Source organism: Musa acuminata, chromosome BXJ1-9 (assembly GCF_036884655.1).
Source record: "Musa acuminata AAA Group cultivar baxijiao chromosome BXJ1-9, Cavendish_Baxijiao_AAA, whole genome shotgun sequence".
NCBI lineage: Eukaryota > Viridiplantae > Streptophyta > Magnoliopsida > Zingiberales > Musaceae > Musa > Musa acuminata.
The window spans coordinates 47,474,597-47,491,758 of NC_088335.1; the positions used below are offsets into that span (position 1 = coordinate 47,474,597).

General features: G+C 35.6%; 2 protein-coding genes across 2 annotated transcripts; both read left to right on the top strand.

Moving 5' to 3' along the window:
* Window positions 1-3,364: 3,364 nt before the first annotated feature.
* LOC103999431 (F-box/kelch-repeat protein At1g57790-like) lies at window positions 3,365-4,471 on the top strand. Its single transcript, XM_009421187.2, has one exon. It carries the CDS (start codon window positions 3,365-3,367, stop codon window positions 4,469-4,471), a length of 1,107 nt encoding a protein of 368 aa, XP_009419462.2.
* A 7,617-nt stretch (window positions 4,472-12,088) lies between these two features.
* Window positions 12,089-16,630, top strand: LOC103999432 (protein argonaute 16-like). Its single transcript, XM_009421188.2, has 22 exons — window positions 12,089-12,400; window positions 12,490-12,701; window positions 12,778-12,996; window positions 13,082-13,218; window positions 13,304-13,401; window positions 13,477-13,574; window positions 13,649-13,811; window positions 13,876-13,992; window positions 14,077-14,184; window positions 14,281-14,343; window positions 14,427-14,546; window positions 14,630-14,795; window positions 14,875-14,990; window positions 15,074-15,208; window positions 15,291-15,418; window positions 15,531-15,596; window positions 15,673-15,736; window positions 15,808-15,919; window positions 15,992-16,065; window positions 16,157-16,251; window positions 16,344-16,375; window positions 16,476-16,630. The coding sequence occupies exons 1-22, from the start codon at window positions 12,212-12,214 to the stop codon at window positions 16,628-16,630; spliced, it is 2,667 nt and encodes an 888-aa protein (XP_009419463.2). The 5' UTR covers window positions 12,089-12,211.
* Window positions 16,631-17,162: the final 532 nt, after the last annotated feature.

Below are 17,162 nucleotides of genomic sequence, written 5' to 3' on the forward strand. Positions count from 1 at the left end.
TTCCTGAAACTACGAAAATGCCTCTATCAGAGATCACCTTAGAGAATCAGAGAAGTGACAGTAATGTAATTCTGTTCAAATTCCGAGGGTAGATAACTATTGGTGTTGTCGGCTCAGATAAAGTGGCATCTTAGAGGTACCAACCGATGACTTGGGTTAGGGACTGTATCAGAGATAATTTATGTAGGTCCGCCGGTTGGCATGGGCAGGAAAGTCGGGTATAGTTTCGGGCTAATGTTCTGGGTGTGGAAAGAAACATATAGAAAGTCAAACGAGGAAAGCGTCGACCAAAACGATATAAGATATCACTAAAATAGTACGAGATGGAGGTTTGGTTCGTTCGTTCACAACAGCGTTACGAACACGGCGGGTTCTTTGGCGCAAAATAAACCGGTAACGGCTTGATATATATATATATGTATATATATATATATATATATATATATATGTATATATATGTATATATATGTATATATATGTATATATATGTATATATATGTATATATATGTATATATATGTATATATATGTATATGTATATGTATATATATGTATATATATGTATATATATGTATATGTATATGTATATATATGTATATATATATGTATATATATGTATATATATATATATATGTATATATATGTATATATATGTATACATATATATATATATATATATATATATATATGTATATATATATATACACCTATTTACTACCCTATTGATATGCAGGATTGAACAAAGTATGCATGGCTTCGAAACTCCATGAACAAAGAAGAAGGATGACAATCAACTCTTGCTCGATTTGTTGGAGATGTTACTCAAGTGCTTGGCAATTTCTAATCGCATTTATATTATCATAGTTTATTTGTCGACCACTTCCACTATAGGCTTCCTTGAGGCTGCTCATCGTCCGTGGATGTTTGTCTCCATTTTCTATAATTGGTGTTGGGACTTATAGTTCATCAAACTAGTCTTAGACATCAAATTCTTGGATAATCTTCGGGCCAAGTGGTTATGTGAGTATCCAAAGGTTGACTACTAATCTCGTAGAGAGAATATAATCATGACTTTCTTCATCTTTGCCTCTTAATCCAATCACTAGAGGTAAGGTTGAGTTGTTTGCATTCTTCGCTAAGGTCGTCAATGACATCCTTTTGACATCTCCATTATAACAAAAGACTATATATTATTAGTTATAGGTTACATAAGATATCACAAAATGATAGACATAGTCGTAATGACAACAATAGGGGACTATTGGATTTTAGAAGCTTTAAATCCAATAGACATTTATTTTCATAGTGAAAAATTGTATGTTCTAACACAATCATAGGAAATCATAATTTATGAATTTTAACCATGAATAAGTGATATTGTTAACCATCCATCTTCTTTTAGGAAATGATCAGTGCTATTGGTCTTGCTATGATAAGCTGACAGAGTCGAACGATAATGTTTTGGTCATAACCTATAGTTTCACTATGAGGCAGGGGTTCGACTTGAAGGTCTTGAAGCTCTAGGAGATGGTGAACGATATGGTGGTGTAGGTGAATAGCTTGGGCGATAGCACATTGCTCATTAGTAATTTTTTTGAGACGATGTTAATCGTCAATCAAATGATCAGGAGGCTCTAGAATGGATTACATCTATGACTTCCGAAAGCATATTTGGTATAGCATGATGGCTTAATCCATCAAGGATGAAAGCGTGTTTGAGGTTACAAGGATCAAACCTAACTTATCACAAATGGAGGTAAGCAATTGAGGGACTCCTACGGATACCTAGCCAACAAAAATTAGTTCATCTTAGGGACATTTATTTATAAAGTTTAAAAAGATGATTAAGATTTATAAATTTTATTAAGTTCGACTCATAATTCAGTCAACTTGAGCTTTTAGGTTAAATTAGTGTCTAGATAGATATATCAATTGCAACAAAATCTAATGAACCAGCCCCTTTCAAATTTTAGAGATTTTCCTTTCACTTTTATTGATTGATTGAGGATTATCACAATTGTATATAGCCCCTCTTAAATCCAATATTCCAAAGAGATATAAGAAAGTTGCATCAAATAGAAATAAAATTTCCTTATTTCCTTTATTGTGAATCCATCAAAATACATAAAGCATATTCTCCATGATGTGAATTTGGATTAAAAAGAAATTTAATTACTATAACAATAGAGGATTTTAGAAAATATCATAATTAATGAACATACAATCAAATCACCATTAGAAGAGGGACCTATTTTTAGTATGGGACTAAACTGAGATATTATAATCTCTCCTATTTAAAGGCTTAATAAGTTAAAGTCTTACATAGCTCAGAATTATACTCTAGCATGGACCATATGAGCCCTAATCCAGTGATGAGTAAAGACCTCTGATTTTATCTAAAGGTGACCAAATAGTTGTCACTATGAAATAACTAACCCACTAATTTTATTGAAAAAAAATTATCCTATAGCCTAGTCAGGTCTTTTCTACTCAAGCCTCTCACTATATTCATGTTCGGTTGGTTAGCCTTAATATCAATTATCATAATTTAACTCAATCAGATAATTGACATATTAACTTTTCGAGTCTAATCCATTAGCCCAAGTTAATAGTAGTATACCCGTTAATCACTTATAAGTTGATCTATATTTTTTATCTACTTTTGATATTATTATATTGTTGCTAGAGGGATTTACCCAATTGAAGTTGATTGATCAATTCCTATAGAATTGATGTTCTCTGATTCAAATATATTAGCCCATGTTGAGCGACTTCCATTAAACTCTAATTGACTCATATAGTTTATTCAAAACTCCTATAGAATGATTATGAGAGCTATAAATGAATTAAAGCCCATGATTATCAAATGATGATTTTATACACAAAAGAATGATTTAAAAGAAAAAGTGGATAAGAAAATTTTTAACATATGCACATTTTCATCTTGCCAACACCAAGGTCTTGTGTTCCTTGGCAAGTCAAGTCTAGGTTAGAGATATATAAATCAACTTCACCGAGATCAAGCTTAAATCCCCTTGGTTGTATCGTATGGTTAGGAGGGAAACCTCCTAGTGTTGGTAGTCTCTACCATATCTATAAGGGCCCTTTGATGGTTTCATTTGGGTCACCATCGATTCATACATGTATGACTCCCTCAAATGAAACTCAAATGAAAAACCTCGAAGAGAGACAAGGGGAGATTCAACTAGCTAGGGTGGAGTCACTACCTTCCCAATAAATATAGTAATTCAACTTTCCTTGGAACAAGAATATCTAAAATTGCATTCAAATATCATATTCTAAAATCTTCACCAAGGCATCAAAGTGATTCTCTATGTATAGCCATAGGACCAGACAAAGCGTGCATGGCTTCCCATGTTCAAGTTCAATCAACAACAACAGAAGTCGAAGAAGAAGGAGGAAGATGGTCTCAACTCCCACTCAATTTAATGGAGACATTACTCAAGTGCTTGAGCATTTCTGATCGCATTTGTGTCACTGCAGTTTGCAAGCCTTGGCAGTCGGTCACTTGCACTCTAGGCTTCCTCGAGGCTGCCCGTCCTCCGTGGTTATTTGCCTCCACTTTCTATAACTGGCCCTGGAGCTTGAAGACTGTCGTTGGTGAACCAGTCTCAGACGTCAAAGTCTTGGATAATCTCCAAAACAAGTGGTTATGCGGATCATCCAAAGGTTGGCTCCTAATATCATGGAGGAAACATAATCATGATTGTCTACATATTTGCCTCCTGAATCCGATCACCGGAGCTAAGGTTGAGTTGTTCACATGTTTCGCCAACATCGCCAATGGCATCCTATCGGCGTCTCCACTAACAAAGGACTACATGTTTGCAGCTACAGGCTACACAAAATATCACAGAAGGAAAGTTGCAATCGTAAGGACGACAATGGGCGACTATCGGAGCTTGGAAGCTTTGAACCCAATGAATATTTATTTCCATGGTGGAAGGTTGTATGTCCTGACACAATCATGGGAAGTCATAGTTTACGAATTCGATCCTGACCCAGTGATGTCGTCGACCATCCGTGTTCCTTTGCGAAAAGAGCATGATTGTTGGTACGATGGTCAGTTGGCAGAGTTGAATGACGATATTTTGATCATAGCCTACGGCTTACATCTGTGCCAAGAGTTCGATGTAAAGGTCTTCAAACTCCCGGAAATGGCAGACGATCCTGTGGTGCAGGTGAATAGCTTGGGCGGTGGCACGTTGCTCATCAGCCAATTCTCCGAGGCGGTGTCGACAAAAGGATCAGCAGCTTTTAGAGAGGATTGCATCTACGGCTTTTCAAAGTGTTCTCGGGAAACCATGATGGCTTACTCCATGAAGGATGAAGGTATGTTTGAGCTTGCAGGGATAGGTTTAAGACACCAAACGTTAGCGTGGTTCACCCCTGACTTGTCGAAGAAGGAGACAAGCAACATGGAGACTCCTGCTATGAACCTCGAGGCATGAATCATTCCATGTTCTTGGCCATGTTCTAACAAAAGGAGTGAACAAAGGCAACAAAGGAAAATGTATTGCTGCTGAACAATAGTAAGATCTTAAACGAATACATCCATCTCCTCTCTTGTCATAGGAGACCAAAACACCAAACTAGGAGGAATCTATTCTTCCCAAGAACATATCAAATTTAGCTAGTCAATTTGCCGCATGTTTACCTTACATGTAAATGTTGATAATGTTACTTTTCGTCAGGACAAGGAATACATTTTGATGTTGAAAAAAATCCTTAATACCGGCAGGAAATGGTGCTACTAATTTCATTTCATTTTCTCTCTCACTCATATTTGCTCTCTAGCTTTTGTTTAGAACAAATGCAATGCATGAATTTGATTCCACCATTCATCTCCATCCATCTAAGCAAAGTACAATTGCATTTGATCACTTCTATGGAAGTAACTTAGAACTTGGAGATTTTGATATTTCTAATCTTGTAAGTAATTAGTCAGTCTTATGCTTTTATTAGGGTGGTTAAAATGGGAGCAAATTAGAACTCTATGATATAGCAAACCCTAATCCTCTTCTTCCCAAAATGGGTCTTGAACCTCTATATAATTATATAAATACAAAACCAAAATTAAGTCAAATGAGATTGAACTTTATATAATTTATAATTAATAACATAAAAAACAAGAGATCATGATCCATTAAACAAAAATAGATTAAATAAAATTAATTAGAAAACAAATCAAGTCAAATGAGATAAATTTTAGCTTTATCATGGAAACTAAATAAGAGAGTCCTGGAATATTCTATCACAGGTCGCATGTAAAGTCATGGTAAACTGTCACTTTCAAGATGCATATGTTAATCAAGAATAATAAAATTTACCTTCCGAAAGCATGCAAGAGGGTAAAGATACAATAACTAGTTTGAAAACTTGTGTCTAGTGAGATAAAAACAATAAAATGGTCCTCTCCTTTGTCAAATGCTTATAGCTTTATGAGTTGGAAGCCTATAGGAACCAGCTCTTCTTTATCTATTGAAGCTATGTTTGGAGGGTGTGCTCATGTCTGCCAATTAGGCCTTAGACTCGGGGTGTGCTCCAAGTCTGCAAATTAGGCCTTAGACTCGGGTATTATTGATTGTAGGTGTCATGGCTTACTGAACAATGGGGGACTAAACCACCCCATCAACTAGGAGATGCTAGTTATAGGTGTCATATAAGCCAGTCACAACACATTACATAATCTTTTTTATTATTATTATTATTATATTTTTATACTTTATATTAGATGATAAATATATGATGATATTGTTGGATTTGTACAATATGAATTGGATCATGATGAGATCATAATAATGAGACCAATTCGCCTATAAACACAGATCCTAAATATTCTCAATCATAAATTACTCGAGAAAGACATCGAGATAACTAGATAGATCGGTGTACTATATATCCATCTATATGATTGAGGCAGTTGCTCTTATAACTGCTTGTATGAGAATACTATGGATATAGTATAAGTGCTTATTAGAGAATTAGTTCAGATCCGCTCATTAAATGCTGGATGGTTAATGATATCTCATCGTCAAACAATGATTATATGGTCTCAGTTGTGTGTTTGGTTCTTAGACTTAAGACACCAAAGATGTTCTATATGAGTACTCTACACTTTGATACTAGACTTAAATGTCTAGAAGTTTCAAATCTAATACAGTTGGTCATTGAGAGTGATAGCTAACTTTACGAGAGTAATTGAGTGTTAATAGAGGATCATCTGCTCTTGATATCATGAGAGGAATGTCCCGTATATTTTTGCTTAGGCAAATCCCTCGCCAAGGTCATTCAGATTGAGAGAAAAAAAATTCTTCGGGAGAATATGATTAAAGCGAGACTTGAGTAAATTCTATATGGATTTGACAACACCATGTCCGGTATACGGTCTCTAAAGTATTAGATGGATGAAAAACTATAGATACACGATAATTAAGGACAAACATGTGTAATGGATTATATCCTTCGGTACCATTTGGGGAATACGGTGTAGTGACCTAGTACATTTATAGTCGATAAGTTGAGTGAATTATTATGAGGAGAATAATTCATTGAGTCAGAAAGAGTTTTGACAGGTGCAACTCACGACTAGCTTGATATTGGGCCTAGAGGATCACACACATATAATATATAATGCGACGAATAGAGAATTTGGACATGGGATATCCAATGAGATTCTATTTTAATGGATCCTTGGGTGAGACCTAATAAAGCCCAAAATAGTTATTAGATACTGATCTAATATACTTTAAGCCAAGAGTAATTGGATGGAGATCTAGTATCCATTATAATAAGATCTATTAGGGTTAATAGTACGAGCCTTCTATAAATAGGAGTTGGGGCTACATGAGTCATATGCTGAACCTAATAGCCACCGCCCCTGTCTTTCTCTTCCTACTTCTTCCTCAACTGACTACCCCCTCTCTAGTGCAAGAGGGCAGTAAGAATGACTGCCCCTACTATGTGGTGGTGGTGTGTGAAGGTGAGGAAAAAACACATCATAAGAGGAGGCACGTCACCGCTTCATCCACCGTATGGATTATTGCTAGAGAGGAGAATATAAAATTTCATTCATCCATGAATTGAGATATGCAGATCAAGGATATATAAATTCCCTTATGTAAGATAGTCTCACGTTTTATGCAGTTTTTGATTTCATGAGTTTTTTGCTTCCAATCGTCGCACGTGATTCGATATAAATTTATTTTTGAAAAATTAATTTCTATATTATTTTTTCACTGCACATGTAATGTTCTCCTAGGTTTCCTAACAGGAGGTAAATGGAATAAGGGAGGTCGAGGATGGCTAGCATTTGGGCCAATCAAGGTACTTGGGTAGGTGTTAGCGGCATACCTAGTTATTGCGGGGCAAGGGCTGGCATTGATCGAGTCAATTGAGGGAGCAAGGGGATGACAGATCCAATCATCTTTATTAGTGTTCAAAATAGTTGATTGAGGTTTAGGAAGACTCAACATGTCTAATTCTCTTTTAATAAAATAGAATCATATGACAATAAATAGTAAAAGGTCTTTAATTATGCAATTGAAAGATTTAACATGCCTAATTATTTTCTAATAAAATTAAATTATTTTTCACATAGTGGTTTAATAAAAATATCTATGATGTTTTATATTAATAAAATTCAAGGATATGTCATGATTGTTTATATGATCTCTAATAAAATAATATTTCATGATAATATGCTTGGTTTTAGAATATTGAATAGAATTATTTGACGTGTAAATTTTACTAGTATTGTCGCACTTTATAGGAATATTTTTATAACAAAATTCATAATATTTTAAAGTATTTTTTATCCAAATTACTTGCACATGGAATGCACCCATCGCAACATATTGAGCTTAGATAGAGTGATAAAGTTTTGCTTCTTAGATAACCAAGAAACTAGTGCATAACCTAAGAACTGACAAATTCTAAAGTTATTTTTTCTATCTATTTTACATTCCGTAAAATCAACATCAGCATAAAATTTTTAAATTTAGGATACTATGGTTATTTTAAAAATCTAAACTAATTTAAGATAACTATATTTTTTAACCGAACATGCGTAAGCATAATAATGAAGCTTTTCACAAAAATTATATTTAAATTTAGAAGGAAGATATTGTATTGATTCTTTTACAAATTCGATTGGATTTTGATGCGTGCTACTACTTGTGAAGCAAATGCTTTCTTTTCTAAATATCAACTTTGTATAGCAATAATCATATCAAGTGATTTATTTTTATTTTTAATTTCTTTAAATATATTTTTAAATTTTTTTCCTTTTAAAAAGATTATATTATATCATTACTATCAATCAAGCCTAAGTGAAATATTTATAGGCCCCAAAAGATTTCAAGATTAAGCCAAAAATTCAAATCCCTAAAAATTTTGAGATATAAGCGATATTACCATCATAACGTCGTAAATATGAACTCCAATGGTACTATCATCACAAAATTTGAATTCTAAATAATATTACCATCGCCCTAGACAATACTGTCCATCACTGTAAAAGCTGATAGCATAAATAGTACTTATCGGCTAACTCAAATGATACTACCTTTTGGGCCTGATGGTACTATCACCTAAGCCTATTTTAGGCTACTAGTTTGATCTTCTAACGGGCCCAATTCAACTCGACTTTAAACCCAATATTTTTTTTTGACAAGTGGCCTTTGTTTCTACCTAATACAAACTTAAAATTGATCCAAAATAATCTCAATTAAGATTATGACAAATCAATTACACATTTGATATGTTTATAAAGCCTTCGTCACGTTGTACACTCTTTTAACATATCGATCTTTCGGTACTTCGTCCGAACTTTCAATATATTATTTTTTCCTTTGATATATCGCTCATTACATCAGCTTATCGACTTTCCCACAATATCCAATATTTCAATGTGATACTTGATCCTTGCAACATAATATTTGAACCTTTAGTACGAAATTCGATCTTTGACGTACTAATCCTTTGGCTTGATATCCATTTTTTGACATAATACTTTTGTTTACAACTTTTGACTCTCTTGCTTCGATGTTTGTCCCTTCGGTAGTTCAAATCTATGATCGAAATATTTTCTATATTATTTATCTTAAAAGCATATTAGTCTCATAAACTTATAAATTAATTTTATCATTAAAATATGATAATCAATAGCATATAGAAGATACACGAGATACATAACAGATTATAAACTTGAACTATCTATATATGAAAGGTGAAACTTAGAAGACATAAGAGAGCATTGGGGTCTATCAACTTAAATTGCACTTATAAAGAGTGTTAAACACAAGAGATGTGACAAAGCACCTAGGGCATACTGACTTAAATTGCTTGCCTATGCAATGTCAAATATAAAAGCATGCAAAAGTATCAACGCATGTCAATTTGAACTACCCACGTTGGGTTTGTTGGGCATGCAGAAGGGCATAAGTGGCTGCTAAATTGAATTATCGACGTAGGAAATATATGATATAGGAGGCACATGAAATCGTTGGTGTATGCCAATTTGAACTATCTATATAGTGAGTGTCGGAAATACACAAGATCAAACTACCCACTTAATACTCGAACTTGAACTACCACCTTAGTCAGCGAACAACACTTGTAGATGTAGGTTGAAAAGATTGAATTATATCTCTTTTGTGTACTTACTTGTTTTAACACTTATCTTGCTTTCTTATTACTTTTGTATATTTAGAACACCTTACCAATTAATTCATCCCCTCAATATCATTATGGATCCTAACATCAACTTAAAAGGTATCATACAATGAGTGTCAAATATAAGAAAGGTACAAAAGCATGATTTAAACTACTTACGTCAAAATACTAAAAATGTGTAAGGACATTGAGACATATCGACATGAAAAAATAGGATTATTAGCATTATCCTTAAACGACTCCTAATATCTTTAATTCTAAATTTATTCATTCAAAATAAAATATTCTCCACTTACAAGGGCTTATGAAAGTATTGGTTAGTAAAGATTTTGATAATTTATTATAAGATCATTGGAATTTCACCTTTCTTACTTATCCTTTCAAAAAAAACTATATTTTATCAAAAACAATTCCTCATCTAAAACTTTTACTCAAGTATTTTGTTTTGCTTCTTTTTTCAAAATTAGCATACTCTTGGGCAAACTTACATCTTTCAATGTTTCTAGCAAAATATTAGATTTCTCTGGTTGGAGTTTTTTCTAGGAAACTAGATGAAATATGAGATTTGGAAGAATGCTACTCCCGGTGCTTATGGAACCTTTTCATTTCAGGTTTGACCTAACACTAGCATTAAATTTTAATTGGACAATCATCCTATTAGGATTTTAGTGCTAATTAATAGCATCATCATGCAACTCATCATCATCATCTTCCAATGTTGCAATATTACCATTTTCATCAATATAATCCTGCCGTGATCTATGATGTCTCCATGGATGTGAGCACTATACAACTTATGTGTATCATCATACTACGCCTTTATCACAAACTCCCACTTGTTTGATGCATCAATAATATTAGATCGACATGCAAATAATAAATCTTCATATATTTCATCTCCTTACAAAATTTACTTAATATTTTTTAAAAATTTTCAATATGTTCATACTTTTTGTGGTAATAATACTGAATATTCTTTTTATAATAAATTTGATGTTGCTTGTTTGAAGTGAATAGAGAATATACCGATCCTTCTTTTAAACTTAATTCTTAACTTTGACTATATCATAGCCTTCTTCGATGTTTTTCTTATAAATCTTAGCATCGAAACTAAATTTTTATTTTCATGATACATGTCAAATAATTATCTTCTCTAAAAATCATGACCATCAACGATAAAAAGTACCATGGTGGTGCTTGCTCACATTGGCAACAAAACATATTGTGCCTCTATATGAAAAGCGAGGAGATGAAATACTAAAAACTAATAAAATAATTAGAATAACTTAGAAAATAAAAAATTTATTAATGAAATATTGACGAAGTTGTCAAACCCACTTGAACAAAATAAGGTTAGAAGTTATTAAATGTGCTTGGGTTAATTACATATTACCCTATGTAATTAGCTATCCTTAGTATTTTGATCTTTATACTCTTAAAAGTTATATTGAGATTTATATACTTAAGAAAGTAAAATATTTAACCCTATTATTCTAATAAAACCCCTATTTTTCTTAATTTTAATCTTATAAATTTATTTTTAAATTCTGTATAGGAAACTCAATATTTCACTTTCGTAACTATAGAGATCCCAATGTAATTTTTAAAAGTGTAGAGACCGAGATGCTAAAGATAATTAATTATAAAGAGTAATATGTAATTAACCCTACGCACTAAGATAAAATAAGGTTAGAAGCTTGACAAAAAACTAATAAAAAAATAGAATAAATAAAAAATAAAAACACTTACTAAGATCAGTGGCCTGACCTTAAACCGGTTTCCAAATCAAGACTAAGCCACATCTAAACTATGGGAACAAACCAATCTTGAACCACATATAGGCCAAATGTCTACCCATCCCGAGCCGGTGCTACCAAAGGCCTCTCTTGGCAAGAAAACAAAGGATAGCTGTACGTAGGCATTTAGGCCAAGGAGTTTGTATAGGGAATTCCCCTAATAAGGATTCCTTAATTTGCCTTTAATATAAATATAAATATATGTATATATACACGCTTATGTACGTACTCTACATAGACATACACCGAAGTGGTTTATCTTCTCTTCTTTTCCCTCTCTAGAAGTAAGACTGGGCGAAGCAACGACGAGACTAGAGGCCTGATCTCCTTCCCTTTGAAAGCTAGGCTTGTTTTGAGGATTCTCTACCCCTCGTTCACTTCGAAAACAGGGTTTTCTCAGAGGTTTTTATCCACGTAATACATTCGTCTTCTTGTTTTCCTTTGTTTTTCGCTTGCTTGAGTGCAATATTACTATTGCTTGGGTTTACTTTTTCATCGTCGATTATACGTATTATTTTTTTCTTGATATTGTTTTTTATTTTTTGATGACTGTGATTATTTCGAGGACAGTGTGTTGTAGCAATCGATGTTATTTGGCTCTGCTTTGTGGTGGTGATTATGGCTGAATAGCCCGATTTGATGTCTTTAGTTTATTTTGGTCGTACTTTCTTTTCGGTTTAGCGTATGGAATCATAATCTCAAGTATCAAATTCTTACAGCATGGCTTCGAGCAGCGGTAGCAAAGTTGGGGTAGAAGGCTCGATCCCACAAAGTATGACATCTCGTGCTCCGACGTATCACCTGATGGCCAGGCCTGCGTTTGGTGCCGAAGGACGACGCGTCCGTCTGTTTGCGAACCATTTCGATGTCAAACTCACCATGCCCGATGCAGTTTTCTATCAGTACACTGTATGTTCGCTGCACGTTTGTCGATCTAGTGTTATGCAGATCAAGAATGTGTCTTAGCTACTTTGTTCTCTTGATTTACCTGCGTGCAGATCACTGTAACACCTCTCGACGAAAGGGATAAGAACGCTGCACAAAGTAAAGTGTATGGGCGAAAGATCGTGAACAGACTGTTCGAGATCTACAGTGAAGAGTTGAAGAACAAGCGATTTGTTTATGATGGTGAGAGAAGCTTGATCACTATCGGCCCTTTGCCACAGAATAACTTTGAGTTGACAGTCGTCTTAGAAGATTCATCGGCCAGGTAATTGATTTGGAATTGAAGAACTCTTGATACGTATATTATCGAGGTATTAATCCGAGCTATTAACATTCTGCAGAGCTACTGCCGGAGGTGCCGGCGACGGCAGCGCAGTTGGAGGAGACCAGAAGCGGTCTAAACGATCAGGTCTTATGAAGACATTTACAGTGGCGATAAAGTTTGTTGCAGTGTTTCCTATGAGGTCTATTGCACTCGCACTTAGAGGCAGCGAGAGAGAGGACGGTCAAAGTGCTCTGCGAGTACTTGACATCATTTTAAAGCAACGACAGGCGGAAAGGTTTTGTATTCCAATGCAGATACTGCTACATACGTCAGTCCGTGCTACAAATCTGAGGTGAGCTTTGGTTTGTGTTTGACTGCAGGGGTTACCTCGTTCTCAGGAACTGTTACTTTGATGGCAATCACACACACCTTGTTGACGTGGGTGGTGGTGTATGTGGAGGCCGAGGATTCCACTCCAGCTTTCGCACCACCAATGGCGGCCTCTCACTAAACATAGGTACGTATCGGTTTCTTAAATTTCTTTTTCTTTCGTTATATTTTGATATTAGAATAACTCATCTTGCTTCTAATCATATACGTAGATGTTTCCACCACGATAATCGTAAAATCTGGTCCTGTTTTGGAGTTTTTACTGGCCAACCAAAACATACAAGATCCTCGACGAATTGACTGGGAGAAGGTATGGAACATCTCAACATGTACATGCATGGATGGATGGATGGATATTATGGTATCCTTATGTGGAAATTGACAGGCCAAAAGAAAGCTGAAGAACATGAAGATTAAGACTATACACAACAAAAGGGAGTATAAGATTACTGGGATGAGCAAACTGCCATGCGACATGCAGACGTACGTCACACACTGGTTTTTGTGTTTTTTGGTTTGCTGTTTGGTATACAAAGCTTTGACACACTTGCGTTTAGGTTTTCCATGAAAGAAAGGAACAGCAAAGGCGAAACTCGAACGGTGGAGATGACGGTGTATAACTTTTTTCAGAACATCCGTAAGATAACGTTGACTCGGTCAGCCTCTCTGCCATGTCTTGATGTGGGCAAACCGGACCGGCCAATTTACCTCCCGATCGAGGTTTGTGATGATCTCTATTCCCATTATTTCTCGAACTATACATGATGTTATTTCGTCATTGCAGCTTTGCCACCTTCTTTCCCTGCAAAGATATACCAAAGGATTGTCTTCTCAACAAGGATCTTTGCTGGCCGAAAGGTGTAGACAAACGCCGCATGAAAGAATGAGACTAATAGCAGATGTGGGTGTTTCCTTTCCCTCTCCATAGATCATACATTGTTTCTACCCTCTCGTCTTGACTCTTGATCATTCCTTGTGTGGACAGTCATTAAACGACAATCGATATGATAAAGATCCATTGCTCAATGCTTGTGGTGTTTCCATCGATAAGCGAATGACAAAGTTGACTGGGCGCGTTCTTAATTGTCCAGTGGTAACCATCTACCTCTTGTTTTGCTTCTTGCCATCATCCATTTACACAAACTTATTGGTGAAGATCTTCACATTCAAACTTCTGAAACTACCACAGTTGAAGGCCGGTAACATGGAAGACTGTATTCCTCGTAATGGGCGATGGAACTTCGTCCACAAGGTAGCGAGCTGTCATTACTTCATGAAATATAGCTAGTACTATCAACTATTGGCTTGTCTGAATCGAGTTTTCTCTACTTACAGACACTGTTGGAACCCTGCGAACTTCTTCATGATCAATGGGCGATTGTGAACTTCTCTGGTCGTTGTGATTTGCGGCATCTGTCACGGGAGCTCATTAAATGTGCAAGGAACAGAGGAAGTGTAGGTTCCATTATGCATCTTGCTTATTTGGAATTGGTTCAACTCATAATAAATATCTTACACTCTGTGTTTGGCTTTTGTAGAACATCGAGGAACCATCTGTGTTTCTTGAAGAGGACCGGGAATGGATGAGATCTGATCCTATAGTGAGAGTTGAAAAGATGTTTAAGAAGATAGAGGCAAAATTTACAGGACCTCCTCGATTTATTCTGTGTGTCTTGCCGGAGAAGAAAACCTGTGACATTTACGGTGAGTCCAATCTCCTTCTCCATGGTTTTCTCCTGTCGATCGCAACCAGTGTTACTTACATCCTTCTTCTCTTCCGAAGGACCTTGGAAGAGGAAAAGCCTTTATCAATTCGGTATCGTCACTCAATGTATCGTTCCTCCAAAGAACATTAGGGACCATTATTTGACCAATGTCCTCCTTAAAATCAATTCTAAGGTAATATATTAAGTTTGAACACCTCTCATCACTGCTCTCGGATGTGAGTCTCGATTTGTCTCATCTTGTTTTTGTCCGATCAGCTTAGTGGCATCAATTCTCTACTTTCCGTCGAGTGTAAACGTAGCATCCCCCTTATCAGCCAGACTCCTACCATGATTCTGGCGATGGACGTTTCTCATGGTCCTCCGGGTTCAAGCTTTCCATCTGTTGCAGCGGTAAGAACATGCATCCTATAATCTGTTCTACTGATGAAAGCAATGAACTTTTTGCTTTGTTCACTGAGACATCCATCCACAGGTGGTCGGTTCGAGGCATTGGCCATTGATATCGAGATATAGAGCATCCGTAAGAATTCAATCTCCTAAATTGGAAATGATCGATTCTTTGTATAAGCCCGGAGAAAATGGAGATGAAGGAATGCTTAGGTAATTTGCATCCCGCATCACAGCATTATGACAAGGATTCTTTTGACTCTATAGATATATGAAGGATGAGGAAGACAAGCTAAATAACTCCTTTCTTTTTTTATGATGTCAGGGACCTGTTGCTCGACTTCTACAAAACAAATGGAGGAATGAAACCTGCTCAAATGATCATCTTCAGGTACAGTTCTCCTTTTTGCCTTAAATTCATTGTTATCTGTGCTATTTAATGATTTTTATTACAAATATTGTTTCAGGGATGGTGTCAGTGAATCCCAGTTCATGGAAGTTCTGACTGTGGAGCTAAACCAAATCATCAAGGCACGTAATTAATTGACCATGTAGCTCACGGATCAACTTCTTTCTAGTTCATCTGAGCTTTGTTGTTTCAGGTATTTGAGCATCTAGGTGATACTACTATGCCCAAGTTCACTGTCATCGTGGCACAAAAGCAGCATCATACGAGGTTTTTTCTTGCTGATAGCCCCGAAAATGTCCCACCGGGTATGGCGTTCACTCACATCGATCATTCATCATTTTGATCTGGCCTTGATTTGGTGCTTTAATTTGTCTCAGGGACCGTCGTCGACACCACGGTGGTTCATCCAAGGAACTACGATTTCTACATGTATGCTCACGGAGGAATTCTCGTGAGTTCCCTATCTCACAAGTTTATGTTGTATGTTGGCGATGTTGAACTTCTACTGCTGCTTATGATCCTTTTTTCGGTATTCGTATTAGGGAACTTCAAGGCCGATCCACTACAATGTGTTGCTTGATGAGATTGGGTTTAAGCCTGACGACCTACAGAAGCTTGTTCATGCGCTTTCCTACGTGTGAGTTCTCTTTCATCTCTCATTTCTTCATTCCAAACAGCAGAAATGTGATGTAGTACCGGTAATGACATGTTGTCTTGGGATTGATTCAGGTACCAGAGGAGCACCAGTGCAGTGTCGATGGGTAAGACGGCATTATCTTTGTTGGCCTTTCCTCCCTCCTTCTTCTTCTTCTTCTTCTTCTTCTCCTCCTGCTGACGATGTTGAGTGTGCTTTTCCTTCAGTGGCGCCTGTTTGCTACGCGCATTTGGCGGCTAGGCAGCTGTCGCAGTGCTTCGACCTGTCCGAGACTTCCGGAGATGAACTTCCGATAAGAGCAGGCGTTCCCCAGCTTCCAGAGCTGCATGAAAAAGTTAGAAGCTCCATGTTCTTCTGCTGATGCCGCCACCTTCTGCCCTCGATTCGTGTTGTCGTCGCTGTGTAATATATAAGGCATGAAAACTGACTCAAAAATAATTTTGTATGTGTACGTATTATTCACAATGATAAGTGTATTTTAGCCTCCTGAGAAAGAGGGATAATATACGAATTTTTAATTTATATTTAGCGATATTATTTCTGAACTATTAAAAAACCTATTTGAATCCTAATATAACATATTAAATAGTTTTTAGTATATTTGATTTTACTTGACCCATTTACGCTATTTTTTTAATAGTATTATAAATTTTTTTATTGAAGTGTTAAAAATACTATAAATTCTATAAAACAAATTGATGTAAATTAGAGTTTTTAACTAATTCCAATTTTTAGTAAAGAATAATTTCAATATATATATATATATATATATATAATATAGCATTTTTTTGCAAGTGTTGTAATAATAAGTTTTCTGAATAAGATTTATTACTATAAATTGATAACTCTTACCAAAGTATAAATGTTGCCTCAATGGTCAAATAATGTGGGTT